General features: G+C 37.6%; 1 protein-coding gene across 2 annotated transcripts; it reads left to right on the forward strand.

The window, feature by feature from the left end:
* Nucleotides 1-1859: 1859 nt before the first annotated feature.
* LOC104591837 (ATP-dependent Clp protease ATP-binding subunit ClpA homolog CD4B, chloroplastic) lies at nt 1860-11626 on the forward strand. Of its 2 annotated transcripts, none has more exons than XM_010250890.2 (10): nt 1860-2134; nt 4171-4777; nt 5271-5386; nt 5528-5650; nt 5766-5951; nt 7060-7275; nt 7447-7664; nt 9743-9818; nt 9900-9989; nt 10147-11626. In XM_010250890.2, exons 2-10 carry the CDS (start codon nt 4222-4224, stop codon nt 11314-11316), a joined length of 2751 nt encoding a protein of 916 aa, XP_010249192.1. In that variant the 5' UTR covers nt 1860-2134; nt 4171-4221; the 3' UTR covers nt 11317-11626. The 2 variants fall into 2 exon arrangements, with proteins under 2 accessions (XP_010249192.1, XP_088759707.1); XM_088903581.1 differs by lacking the exon at nt 1860-2134 and adding an exon at nt 2142-2199.
* The last annotated feature ends 559 nt before the right edge of the window (nt 11627-12185 follow it).

The raw sequence follows: 12185 nt of genomic DNA on the forward strand, positions 1-12185 counted from the left end.
AAGTGATTGAGTTGCAACAAGCAGTATATCTCGTTGCTTGACATGTTTTTACATGGTCTATTATTCCATCCCAATAGACATTACTCATTCCAAACATATGTATCAGGTTAATTCCATTATTAAATGATACAGATTATGTGATTGATTTGGCCGAAAATCAGTAATATTCTTGATAAACTTCAATAAATACAAAAAAAAAAAGTCTACCTAGGGAGAGAGAGAGAGAGAGGGCAGAAATAGTATGCATAAAACTCCAAGAAGATTGTATCTGAGAACTGGATTTTTCCACAGGTTGAAAACGATGTTGTGTTTGTAATAATAGCAGCCAGCAAGATTGTAAATAAAAATGTCGTGTGGTGTGTTTTAGAACACGTAATAGAACAATAGCGTGTTCAATTTTCTGCGAGAAAATTTTTTATCGAGAAATTTCTACAACCGACATCATGCATCATGTTAACAAAGCATCAATATTTTTATTTATACTCCTTAACCGACCCTAATTTACTATCGTAATGTGTTGCATAGACCATTATCAAACACAAAACTATTGTGATAAATGTCTCTCTGTGGGTCGATTTTTATGTTTTTTTGGTCTTGTACCAGAAAAAAGGTCCGGTGTTTGGGTTAATCGGGTATGAAATCCAACTTTTAACTGCCAAACTAAACATTCACAACACATACAGAGTTGGTTTTTTTTTTTTTTTTTTTTTCTTACAAGGAAGTGAAGGAAAAAGCTAAAAGCTTGTATACTTGGATATGTAAGGTGCTTCGTAAATATTTCTGCGACCAAACATCTAGAAGCTCTATTTAATTTAAAGCTTTCTAAAATCTTTCGTTTAACAGTTTTATAGATCATGATAGATCTAGAATATTTACCAAGCTATCAAAACTTTTAAAGACAAACCCCAGAAGCTCATTTACATATTTTGGCTATCTAGGCTGTTGAAAATGAGTCCAGATCTGCTTCTCATAGAGTGTTCCTCACAGCATATTTTAGTCACACATCAGAAACATATCCAATACTTATATTTATTATTCATGGGAGATGTTTTCAATACATGGTGGGATGTCGCTGTAAAGCCAATGAGAGGAGCAAATCCCAATTCGTTGAAAACCTTCTTAAGAAGATTTGCCAAACTTGTTGTGGAAACCTTAAAATAATTCACTCTACGGCTGTAACGAAATGGCTTTAGTGTACAGCCTTTTACAGCCGTGCATTGAAAATATCTTTCCATGAAAAAAAAGCATACCAAGTATGGATGTATTCTTATAAGCTGTGAAGCTGTGATTACATTTACAACCGTAGGCTAGATATTCTGGGAGTGACAATGATTCATACGTCTCGTAGACGTAACTACTGATTATTCCTAAACACAGTCAGGCCTTTTCTCAAACAAATGGTGGATGAGGCCCCTCTTGTTTATTTGTGTTTTTATAAAATTTGCAAAATGCATATAAGCATATTGTCAGAAAAATCCTAAAAACTATGGTCACAATAAAAAAAAAAAGAAAAAAATATCTATAGAAGGTTGACCCGACTCCCTACCGCTGTTTTTGAAGAAGAAGACTGTTGTTGCTTGTAAGCAATGGACACAATTTGGACTAGAGAGTCTAGGACCACGGCTTGAGACAGACAATTACAAACATCAACCATCAAGGATAAGGACCATCAAACCCACCAATATTCGAGATGTATGGTGTGAGATGCGTGGTACTGATACACCCTTGCTTGTATATAGAAAAACGTGTATCCCTAGGAGATTGCTCATTGCTCAAGTAAGATTTGTAGACGTTGATAAGCATATAGTAAAACTAACCGACCATGTAGGGTATATAGTAGATAATCCATGGGGAAATTAGGGGGAGATATGAGATATAGAGTATGAGATATCTCTATATCTCATTGCAAACAAAAGAACGGCTTATTATCATCCACATTTCTTTATCCTCTTTCCAATCCCCACCATAGAAAAGGCACTCTCTCCACGCCTAAAAGAGACCCTAGCCTACCTCTCCTCTCCTCTCCTCTCCTCTCGTCTCCCTGAGAAGGAGAACGATCTCTCTCTTTCTCTTTAGGTCCCTTTCTCTCCTTATTCATTGAAGTTGATTATAAGCTTTTACGAGAGACTTTCAGGTACTATTACTCGATTTCCTCTTTGATTTTTCTAATTCTCCGTTCAAGTTTTGAGGGGCTCTTAGGTATTTAGTACATTCGTTTACACACTTTCAAATTTTGATTTTTGGGTTTTCATTGGCTTCTGAATTTTTTCCTTTTCTTCTTTCTTTGTATTGGAATATTGAATTGTGTTATTAATAAGCTGTTGATAACTTGATATTATGATCTCTGTCTTGGGTGTGCGTTATCAAGCTTTTTTATATGTAGATTTGTTCTCGGTTGATGAATTTGTTTTATATGTGAAACCCTATATAACAAATGTTGTTCTCCATCATCCGAAAGAATTCCTTTTTTTTGGTGGATGAGTGAATCTTATCGAACAGAATGAAAGCGACTACAATCGGAAATGTTGTTCAAAAGGGTTTTCAAATTCGCAGTTTCTGGAAGAAATTTAGAAGACATGTATTGAGGAGATGCAGCGCTTAACTCACCAACTTGCCAGCTAGAAAACAGCTTCATTTGTTGCATTTATCAACTTGCTAGAGCTTTCTTGATTATTAGCTTGAAGTGTTTTTTTATGCCTTCTATAGTGCCTTCGGGAGTTAAGGCTCGATTATGGGGTCATTGAGATTGAAGATTTTATGGTAACTAGGAAAATTATAGGTTTCTCTCTACATGCTTTTTTTGATTGGTATTACTTTTCTACATGTTTAATGGGTCATTTCTATTGAATTTACGTACTTCATCACTTGTCTCTGTTGAATGTAGAGCATATGCTTATTTGAATAGAAGCATCAGGTTTCCTTTACTTTTTTTTTTCAAATAACAAAAATTCTTTTCCTCCCCCAGTTCCCTTTCTTAATGATTCTATCTTTTTTTCCCCTTGTTTATGATATGAGATCTGGTCCTTGATGCAAGACCACTGTGTTTTCAGAATGGTTACTTACTCACTTTTTAATGAATTTAGTTATGGCTATTGCGCAATTGTACATTTCTTGTTTTACCTCCTTATCTAATATTAATCATCATGGATCAATCTGTTTTTCATTGTCACCTCTAGGGAGATAAAATTCACAATACATTTAGCAACTGGTGAGTTTTAGGGTTGTATACCTGTTGTCCTTATTATTACTAATAACAGTTCAGAGACCACTTATCATATTGTTGCTAATGAACCGCAATGGTGTTGTGAGTAGAAGAGGGGTGGAGACCCAGGTTTAATCCTGTGGAGTAGGACACTTAATGATTCCACAGAATGGCTGGTGTACTCTTGTGGACCCCTTCAAACAGGATTTGTCCATTTCTGAACTCAGGGCGGAGCTAAGTATACTGGTGGGGGGTCCTTGCCCCCCCCCCCCCCCCCCCCCCCCCCCCCCCCCCAACTTTTTGTTAAATCATTATTTATATAGGGTTACTATTGGGAGGTTGGTCAAAATGTAATAAACTGGGTCCTTGGGCCCCCCAAAACTTGAATTAAAATGTAAAGGATCATACTCTAACTCCAACCCCCAAAATAAAAAAAGAAATTGTTTATTTTTTTAAAATATGTAATAGATTCAAATCTTCTCAAACCATTTTTCTCTATACCCTACTTCTACTCCCTATCTCATTTTCTTGTTCAAATTGGCCCCCTCAAAAGAAAATTCCTGGCTCCACCACTGCCCTGCCCGAACTAACCATGGACATGCTGCATTGTAGCACAAAAAAGAGGTTTAAACGCATAGTCATTGATGTTATCTTTTTGCTCCATCTTGTTTTGTGTGGGCGCGCCTATTCCTTATTCAGGAACTGCTTGTAAGAATAGCAATCTTATGTGGCCAAAGAAAAACATAATAACATATAGTTTCCTTCAGAGAAAGTTGAATGGATTTTTTTGGTTTTATGCTTCTTCATATATATATATATATATATGCAAATAACTGTATATGTGTTGTTGTTATTTATCTATCTACTGCAAAACAGAGTACTATTTATTATCTTAAAGTTGTGCTTTTCTGTACCAAGACTTGCTTAAATTACTGTTACTGATGTCGTTTGTTGCATGCTAACCGCAGGTTGTAACATTTTATAAAGATTATAGGTTTTCTTTATTACCGATAGGGGTCATGGCTAGGGCTCTTGTTCAGTCAACAAACCTATCTGCTGCAGTTGGTCAACATCATGGCCAATTTAGAGGATCTAATAGAAGATCTTCCATAATGGCATACAATATACCAGCTCCCAGTCTTATGCTCCGAGGTTTTTCAGGATTGCGGGCATCTAATGCATTAGATTCTATGCTAAGGTCACACTGTAATTTTCATTCCAAGGTGGCAGCGGCAATCTCCATTCCAAGAGCAAAGGCTAGCCGAGGGGTAGCAGTAGCTATGTTTGAGCGCTTTACAGAAAAAGCCATTAAAGTTATTATGCTTGCTCAGGAGGAAGCAAGGAGGCTTGGACACAATTTTGTTGGCACAGAGCAGATTCTATTGGGTCTTATTGGTGAAGGCACTGGTATTGCTGCAAAAGTTCTTAAATCCATGGGCATTAATTTGAAGGATGCACGTGTAGAAGTGGAGAAGATCATTGGTAGGGGAAGTGGATTTGTTGCTGTGGAGATCCCATTTACTCCTCGTGCAAAACGTGTTTTAGAGCTCTCTCTAGAGGAAGCCCGCCAACTTGGTAATCTCTGAATTGCTAATAAATTGTTGAATATTTTCTTTTCCTTGTTTTTTTACCTCTTTTAAGTTTTAACCCATGCTTATCTGTTTGGAATCCTTAGTTCAAACATGCACCTATGATCTGTTATTATATAGGGCTGTATTGGGGATTGTCAAACTTAGGCTTGGATCTAGTGATGGATAAGTTCCCTATTATCCTTCTAGTATCATTAGTGTTGTAACTCTTTTGAGCAGCCTGTTTTTATTTTAAGCAATAAGTGAAGTATCTTCCTCAGGGAAGAAGTAAGGAATATTCCATCTATGTGAAGTGGTGCAGTACATTGAAGTTAGGGTGCAAACTTGGGCGGGCTTGGTTTGGGGTTTTGTCCAAATTTGAATGGGCCTGGATCGAAGCCTGAGCTCAGAGCAGTGTAAAATGTTGACTCGGTGAAACTCTTCTATATTTTGTAGTTCTGTGTATAAAGCTGTCAACTCTTACATGTTAAATTTCTCAGGTCATAATTACATTGGATCGGAGCACTTGCTTTTGGGACTACTACGTGAGGGTGAAGGTGTGGCTGCTCGTGTGCTTGAAAACCTAGGTGCTGACCAAAGTAACATACGCACCCAGGCAAGTAAAATAGACTTTTGTGGTTCACTCCTGCTATATTGAAGGAATCCTGCATTTCTTGTTGTACTTAGCAAATTCATTATTTTTTTTTGATGAATTAGCAAATCCATTATTTTTTATGAGTTCCTTTGATGCAATTAGGTTATCCGAATGGTGGGTGAGAGCACAGAAGCTGTTGGAGCTGGGGTTGGAGGAGGAAGTAGTGGTAATAAGATGCCAACACTTGAGGAGTATGGCACTAATTTAACAAAACTGGCAGAAGAGGTATCTTTAGTTTTTTATTCTCTCTGTTTAAAATTCTTTTCTCTGGCATTTATTACAATGCTAGGTTGCATTATTTCAAAGAAGCTGGTTTAAGCAACATTTGTTGCCTTTTTAGGGTAAATTGGATCCTGTTGTTGGAAGACAAGATCAAATCGAACGTGTGACCCAAATTCTGGGTAGGCGGACAAAGAACAACCCCTGCCTTATTGGAGAACCTGGTGTTGGGAAAACAGCAATTGCAGAAGGACTTGCTCAGCGGATTGCAAGTGGTGATGTCCCAGAAACAATTGAGGGGAAAAAGGTGATATTTCTGGATCTAATGCATCTTTTACATAGATGTATTAGTTGATGTTGACATGGATACAGGGTGTTCAATGTAGCAATTCTCAAAAATAAACAAATAAATAATAGAAGTACAATCCATCAAAATAATAGAAGTATGAAATCTACAGTTTCGGCATATGCATAAAAATAACAGTAGAAATATTTATCCTAGATATTCTATCAGTAAGTGTTTGGCATGCATTCTGTTTATTGGGCGATGTGGAGGTTGGGAATGAAGCAATGGAGTCATCTCTTAAATCCTTCTAATAAGTTATTTCCAAAATTTTCTCCACACAAAGTTCATGACACTTCATGTATGAACTTGTTCTTTTTTATCAGTAACAGTAATCAATGATTTTATTAATGCAATGGAGGGAAGAGCCACGCCATTCATATGAACTACAAGCAGCCAAAAGCTGACCTATCAAAAACATCACAAAATACAAAAAAAAAAAAAAAGAAAAACAAGTTTAACTCTACTTATCAACCAAAAAAAACTGTGACCCTGTTCCTGGTGCAGCTGGCAAGTTGTATTGTTTTACACAACTAAGAAGCTTAATTTATTATTATTGTGTCCCACTCCCATCGTGGAGGTGGGATGATATTGTTTTTCTAAGCATGAAATCCTTTTATCACATCTTTTTTTATTGATTCTCTTTAGGTGGTGGTCATAGGAAGCATGGTGATTGGATCAGGAAGAAAACAATATATTAGATGCTTAGTGTTGTGCCACTAGGATGATGAACACCTGGAATACCTCCTTTCTGGGCGATGGGGCCCATCATGGTAGCCTCCATAGTCCGTGCACATGAACTTTTCATGTCGAGAGTGTTACTTGTGAGAAGGCAGAACATGTAAATATATTGTTTCTTTTTTTGCCTGACAAGCTCTCAATTGTATGTTTTCTTTCAGCCATTCATGCTTTATCACTCATTCTTTTATAATTTTTCTCTTTTCTAGTGTATAAGTTTTTTTGTTCACCTGAGTTTTGAGAAGTTGGAATTGTTCTATTTTTACGTGGTAAACTCTCACGAAAACATCAATCCAGAAAAGGATAATCATTCAAAATTTATTGGTGTCATCAGGTGATTACACTGGATATGGGTCTTTTGGTTGCTGGCACAAAATATCGTGGGGAGTTTGAGGAAAGATTAAAGAAGCTGATGGAGGAAATCAAACAAAGTGATGAGATAATACTCTTTATAGATGAAGTTCACACTTTGATAGGAGCAGGAGCAGCTGAGGGTGCAATAGATGCTGCAAACATATTGAAACCAGCTCTTGCAAGAGGAGAGCTGCAGGTAACTTAATCTTTCTGCCCTTCAAGTTACAACTTCAATTGGTTGTGTGAGAACACTTGTTACTATGATTCATGTTCTATGAAAAAACTTGATATCATGGTTGCATGGCCAAATTCAGTTGTGCTTTCATTGAACAATACTAGAGTCTTATAAGTTATTTAATTGGTGCAGTGTATTGGTGCCACTACATTAGATGAATACAGGAAGCACATTGAGAAAGACCCAGCATTAGAAAGACGATTTCAACCTGTAAAAGTACCTGAGCCTACTGTTGATGAGACCATTCAGATTTTGAAAGGGCTCAGAGAGAGATATGAGATTCACCACAAGTTACGCTATACGGATGAGGCCCTAGTTTCTGCTGCACAACTATCATATCAGTACATCAGGTCTGTTATTATGTGATTCTTAATTGATCCGTCAGTAGAGATCCTATGACCTTAAAGCCCGAAATTTTGAAATGTATGATACTTAGCATATCTTAACACTAATGTATGGATTTAATATGGTTCATAACTATTCAAGTATGAACTCTAATCTACTTAGCAGCATATCCGTACATGTCTTCATACATGGGGAGATGGTGGCAATCATCGAGTAGATTCACCAATTTGCCTCTTTATTTGCAGGTTCCATACTACCTTTTCAAATGCAATTATCAGCTTACAGCTTGGACTGCTGTATCAACAGAATCACTCTTCTGGAAAAAAAATAGTTGCCTTGGACCTGCCTTTTCTTGTTCATGTTAGGGTTGCACATTTCCCACAGCAGCTGATTAACATCCTTTATTGGGAATGAGACCAAGCAATTTTTGGTGTTTTCATGGGGTTGGTAGCCTGAATCCTGTTCCTCTATATGGTTCTAAGGGCATATCTCTGTTAAAGAATGAGCTAAAAAAATTCTTCCCCCACTACCAGAACCTAGGTTCTTTTTTCATTTTCCACAGCCCTCTTAGAACCTTCGATTGGTACCAAATATCTCATCTCATTGGTTCATGTGTTTTAGTCACCTTCACTTTTATTAGATATCAACGTCTTAGAACACTTGGTGCTATGCATAATTATCGGGGACTATCTGGGGACACCTTTACACCATACCATATTTGAAATTTTGAATACATGTTAAAGATTTTCGAAAGAAAAAGGCAAGGCAGATACCTTATTGTGATGTATGCTATATCTATTCTATTTGTTTTCTCTAATTGTAGCACCATGGTGTATATATTAGTTTGTTGTTAATTACTTATTCGTTTATAATCTTGCTGCAATACTTCTTTGTGGTTTGCAATTTTGACATTGATGGGCATTTCACCATGTAGAGATGGGGAAATTTTTGGGATATTTCACTAAAAACATGGAATGGTGAAACGAGATTTGTGAAGTTAGTTAATAAACTTTCAAAAATCATTAAAAGAAGTATAATTGCACATTTAAGACCCATTAAACCATAGCAAACAACTGTATGAATCAAATAAAGGAAGATTAAGAGACTTAAATAAGTATCTTTCTGTGTCTCCCTTTCAGTCTTTTGGCCCTTTTCTTCTTTACGTGTCATTTACTTGCCATTTTGACTTGTGTCCTTTTTGTTATTATATGTTTTGATTAGATTGAGAATCCCTCCTTTGTAGTTTTGTGCCATTTTTCTTTTGAATTTTAGTGACTTAGTGAATCGTATAAAAATGGTAGGTCAATTATCCAATTGCTAGGAAAATATTGTTAAAAAATTATGATGATTTTTGTGAAATATTAGAAAGTTTCTGATGATACTATAAAAATTTAAACCTTAATTGTAAATCTATAATGGAATTTAACATATTGCTGACATAATGGAGATATTAGGAAAAAAATTTCTTGGAAAATGGAGAGATTTCAAAGAAATTTCACTAAATCTCAATTGGTATTGCGAACCATGCCATATCCAATAAAGTATACACCTTGTTTGAAAAAAAAACCACCGCCAAGCTGGTGCATTGATAGCACTTAGGCATCAAGGTGATACTCTATTGCGTAGTTCCCCTTGCTGCCTTGATAACTGTAGTGCTATCTCAGCAGTGCTGCCATCTCCTTATCTGGCAAAGATAAATGATGTTACTCTGAACAGTAATTATCATGACAAAGAAATCATTGTAGAACTACAGGTTAGGGAACCTTTCTCTCTGACATTTAGTCTGTTGTAAGAAAGGATAAGGGGAGTGGGTGTTCTAGGGGTTTTGTCATTAGTTGATTGACCGATGCATTTGTGGCCATCATATTTACTTATAAAGTTTTACTCCAATATGGATGATGAGCATGGTCTCCAGTCCACTATCAGAGTGTTATCATTGCTCTTGTATACTTAATTTTGCACAGTCCTGTGTTTCTGATAAAGTTAATAATTACTGGTGTTGAGTTAGAATGGTTTAGCCGCTATGCTCCTATTTTAAGCTTTGGATTTGTGGTATTCTTACTGATATTTCTGCAATCGCCAGCGATCGGTTCCTCCCTGATAAAGCAATTGATTTGATTGACGAGGCTGGTTCTCGAGTTAGGCTTCGTCATGCACAGGTATGGCTTTACACTAGCCTTGCCATTACCCTTTTGGACTAGTTCTGTAAGTTGAGCAAATGAAAATGCTGTCCTAAACAGCTACCTGAGGAAGCTAGAGAGCTTGAAAAGGAGCTAAGGCAGATTACAAAGGAGAAGAATGAAGCTGTTCGTAGTCAAGACTTTGAAAAGGTACATCTTGAGAACTTGTACAAGTCCTATATACTTGTTAAGAAGTGACAATTTGTATTTGGTTTACGTGCCAAAGAATAAAAGGGATGTTTTATTCTTTTTGAGTTTGGAAATCATTTATATAAAGCTTAAAATGCAAAAAAAAAAAAAATGACAGGCTGGGGAACTACGAGATCGGGAAATGGACCTCAAGACCCAGATGGCAAATCTTATAGATAAAAGCAAAGAGAGAACCAAGGCAGAGAGTGAGGCAGGTGATGAGGGTCCTGTTGTGACAGAATCGGACATCCAGCATATTGTCTCTTCTTGGACTGGTATCCCTGTTGAGAAGGTGTCAAGTGATGAATCAGATCGCCTTCTCAAGATGGAAGAAACACTTCACAAGCGAGTAATAGGTCAGGATGAAGCTGTCAAAGCCATTAGCCGTGCCATCCGTCGTGCCCGTGTTGGTCTCAAAAACCCCAACCGACCAATTGCCAGTTTCATTTTTTCTGGTCCAACTGGTGTAGGAAAATCAGAACTGGCCAAGGCACTCGCTGCCTACTATTTTGGGTCTGAGGAAGCTATGATCCGGCTCGATATGAGTGAGTTTATGGAGAGGCATACAGTCTCTAAGCTCATTGGATCACCCCCTGGTTATGTTGGCTATACCGAGGGTGGTCAGCTGACTGAAGCTGTTCGACGTCGCCCATACACTGTAGTCCTTTTTGATGAGATAGAAAAGGCACACCCTGATGTCTTCAACATGATGCTTCAGATACTTGAAGATGGAAGGTTGACAGACAGCAAGGGCAGAACTGTGGATTTCAAGAATACCCTCCTGATAATGACATCTAATGTTGGAAGTAGTGTGATTGAGAAGGGAGGTCGCAGGATAGGCTTTGATCTCGATTATGATGAGAAGGACAGCAGCTACAACCGGATAAAAAGCTTGGTAACGGAGGAGCTCAAGCAGTACTTCCGGCCGGAATTCCTGAATCGGTTGGATGAGATGATTGTATTCCGTCAGCTCACAAAGCTGGAGGTGAAGGAAATTGCAGACATAATGCTGAAGGAAGTGTTTGACAGGCTGAAGGCCAAGGACATAGAACTTCAGGTGACGGAGAGATTCAGAGACAGGGTGGTTGAGGAAGGCTACAACCCTAGCTATGGTGCAAGGCCGTTGAGAAGAGCAATAATGAGGCTTTTGGAGGATAGCATGGCTGAAAAGATGCTAGCAGGAGAAATAAAGGAGGGTGATTCAATCATTGTGGATGTTGATTCAGATGGGAATGTGACTGTGCTAAATGGCAGCAGTGGTTCTCCGCAACCAGCTCTGCTTGAGTAAACCAACCACCTCTTTCAACCATTATGCCAACAAGATGTTGTTTGTACCTCAAAACTTATTTTAATAGGTTTTATATTAGTCTCTTCTGTTCAAAAGTTTAGGTTGATAGCCAAGTTTTTTAGACTGGAAGGTGGCTTGAGTACTGACATTACGTTGTATAAGCCACGCTGTGCATGCATTTTTTTTCTTTTGTTGTTTATTTCAAGCATTAACAACAGATATTGATGCAAGTGTTCACACTGTTACATGGACTGGAAATAGGTAAAGACGAGACGAGTGGATGCTTCTCTTTCGTCTCGTATTTTCTGGAGATTGCCCTGAACTGTGTCAATGAACGAACAACTCAAAAAACTGTCAATTAACAACCGCCACCCAAACCAAAAGTTGTATTTTTAAAATTTTGTAGTTCTGCTCTTGATTTGCAAGAATGAAACCGAATTTGGTCCTTACAGCGTTTTGCTGGGAACATCTTCATACTTGTATATTTTTATTCATAGGAGAGATTCCCACCCCATGTGCAGCTAAAAGTAATGTGAGGACTAAATCTGAGTTCTTGCAAGATTTAGTTGTACAACTGAATTATATCATACGTATATAGATTTGCCAACATTCATAAGTTATTTTCTAGATTAGTGGAATGAGAAATCGTTATAAAAATATGATCTCATCCTATAGTTTTCCTTTTCCGGTATTACATAGGGAATCAGGGGTGGGCACGTGAGATCCACTGGCCATATGGTTCCATTTTCTGGGTTTGATTCCACGCCTCCTATTTGATGGGGGTGCCAAGTGATCATATCGACTACTGGGTATTGGCTTCAATGCTTATCTTACCATCATTTGCCAACCCAAATATATCCAAGTACGTC

This window comes from Nelumbo nucifera, chromosome 4 (assembly GCF_055504915.1).
Source record: "Nelumbo nucifera cultivar China Antique chromosome 4, China Antique-T2T, whole genome shotgun sequence".
Taxonomy (NCBI): Eukaryota; Viridiplantae; Streptophyta; class Magnoliopsida; order Proteales; family Nelumbonaceae; genus Nelumbo; species Nelumbo nucifera.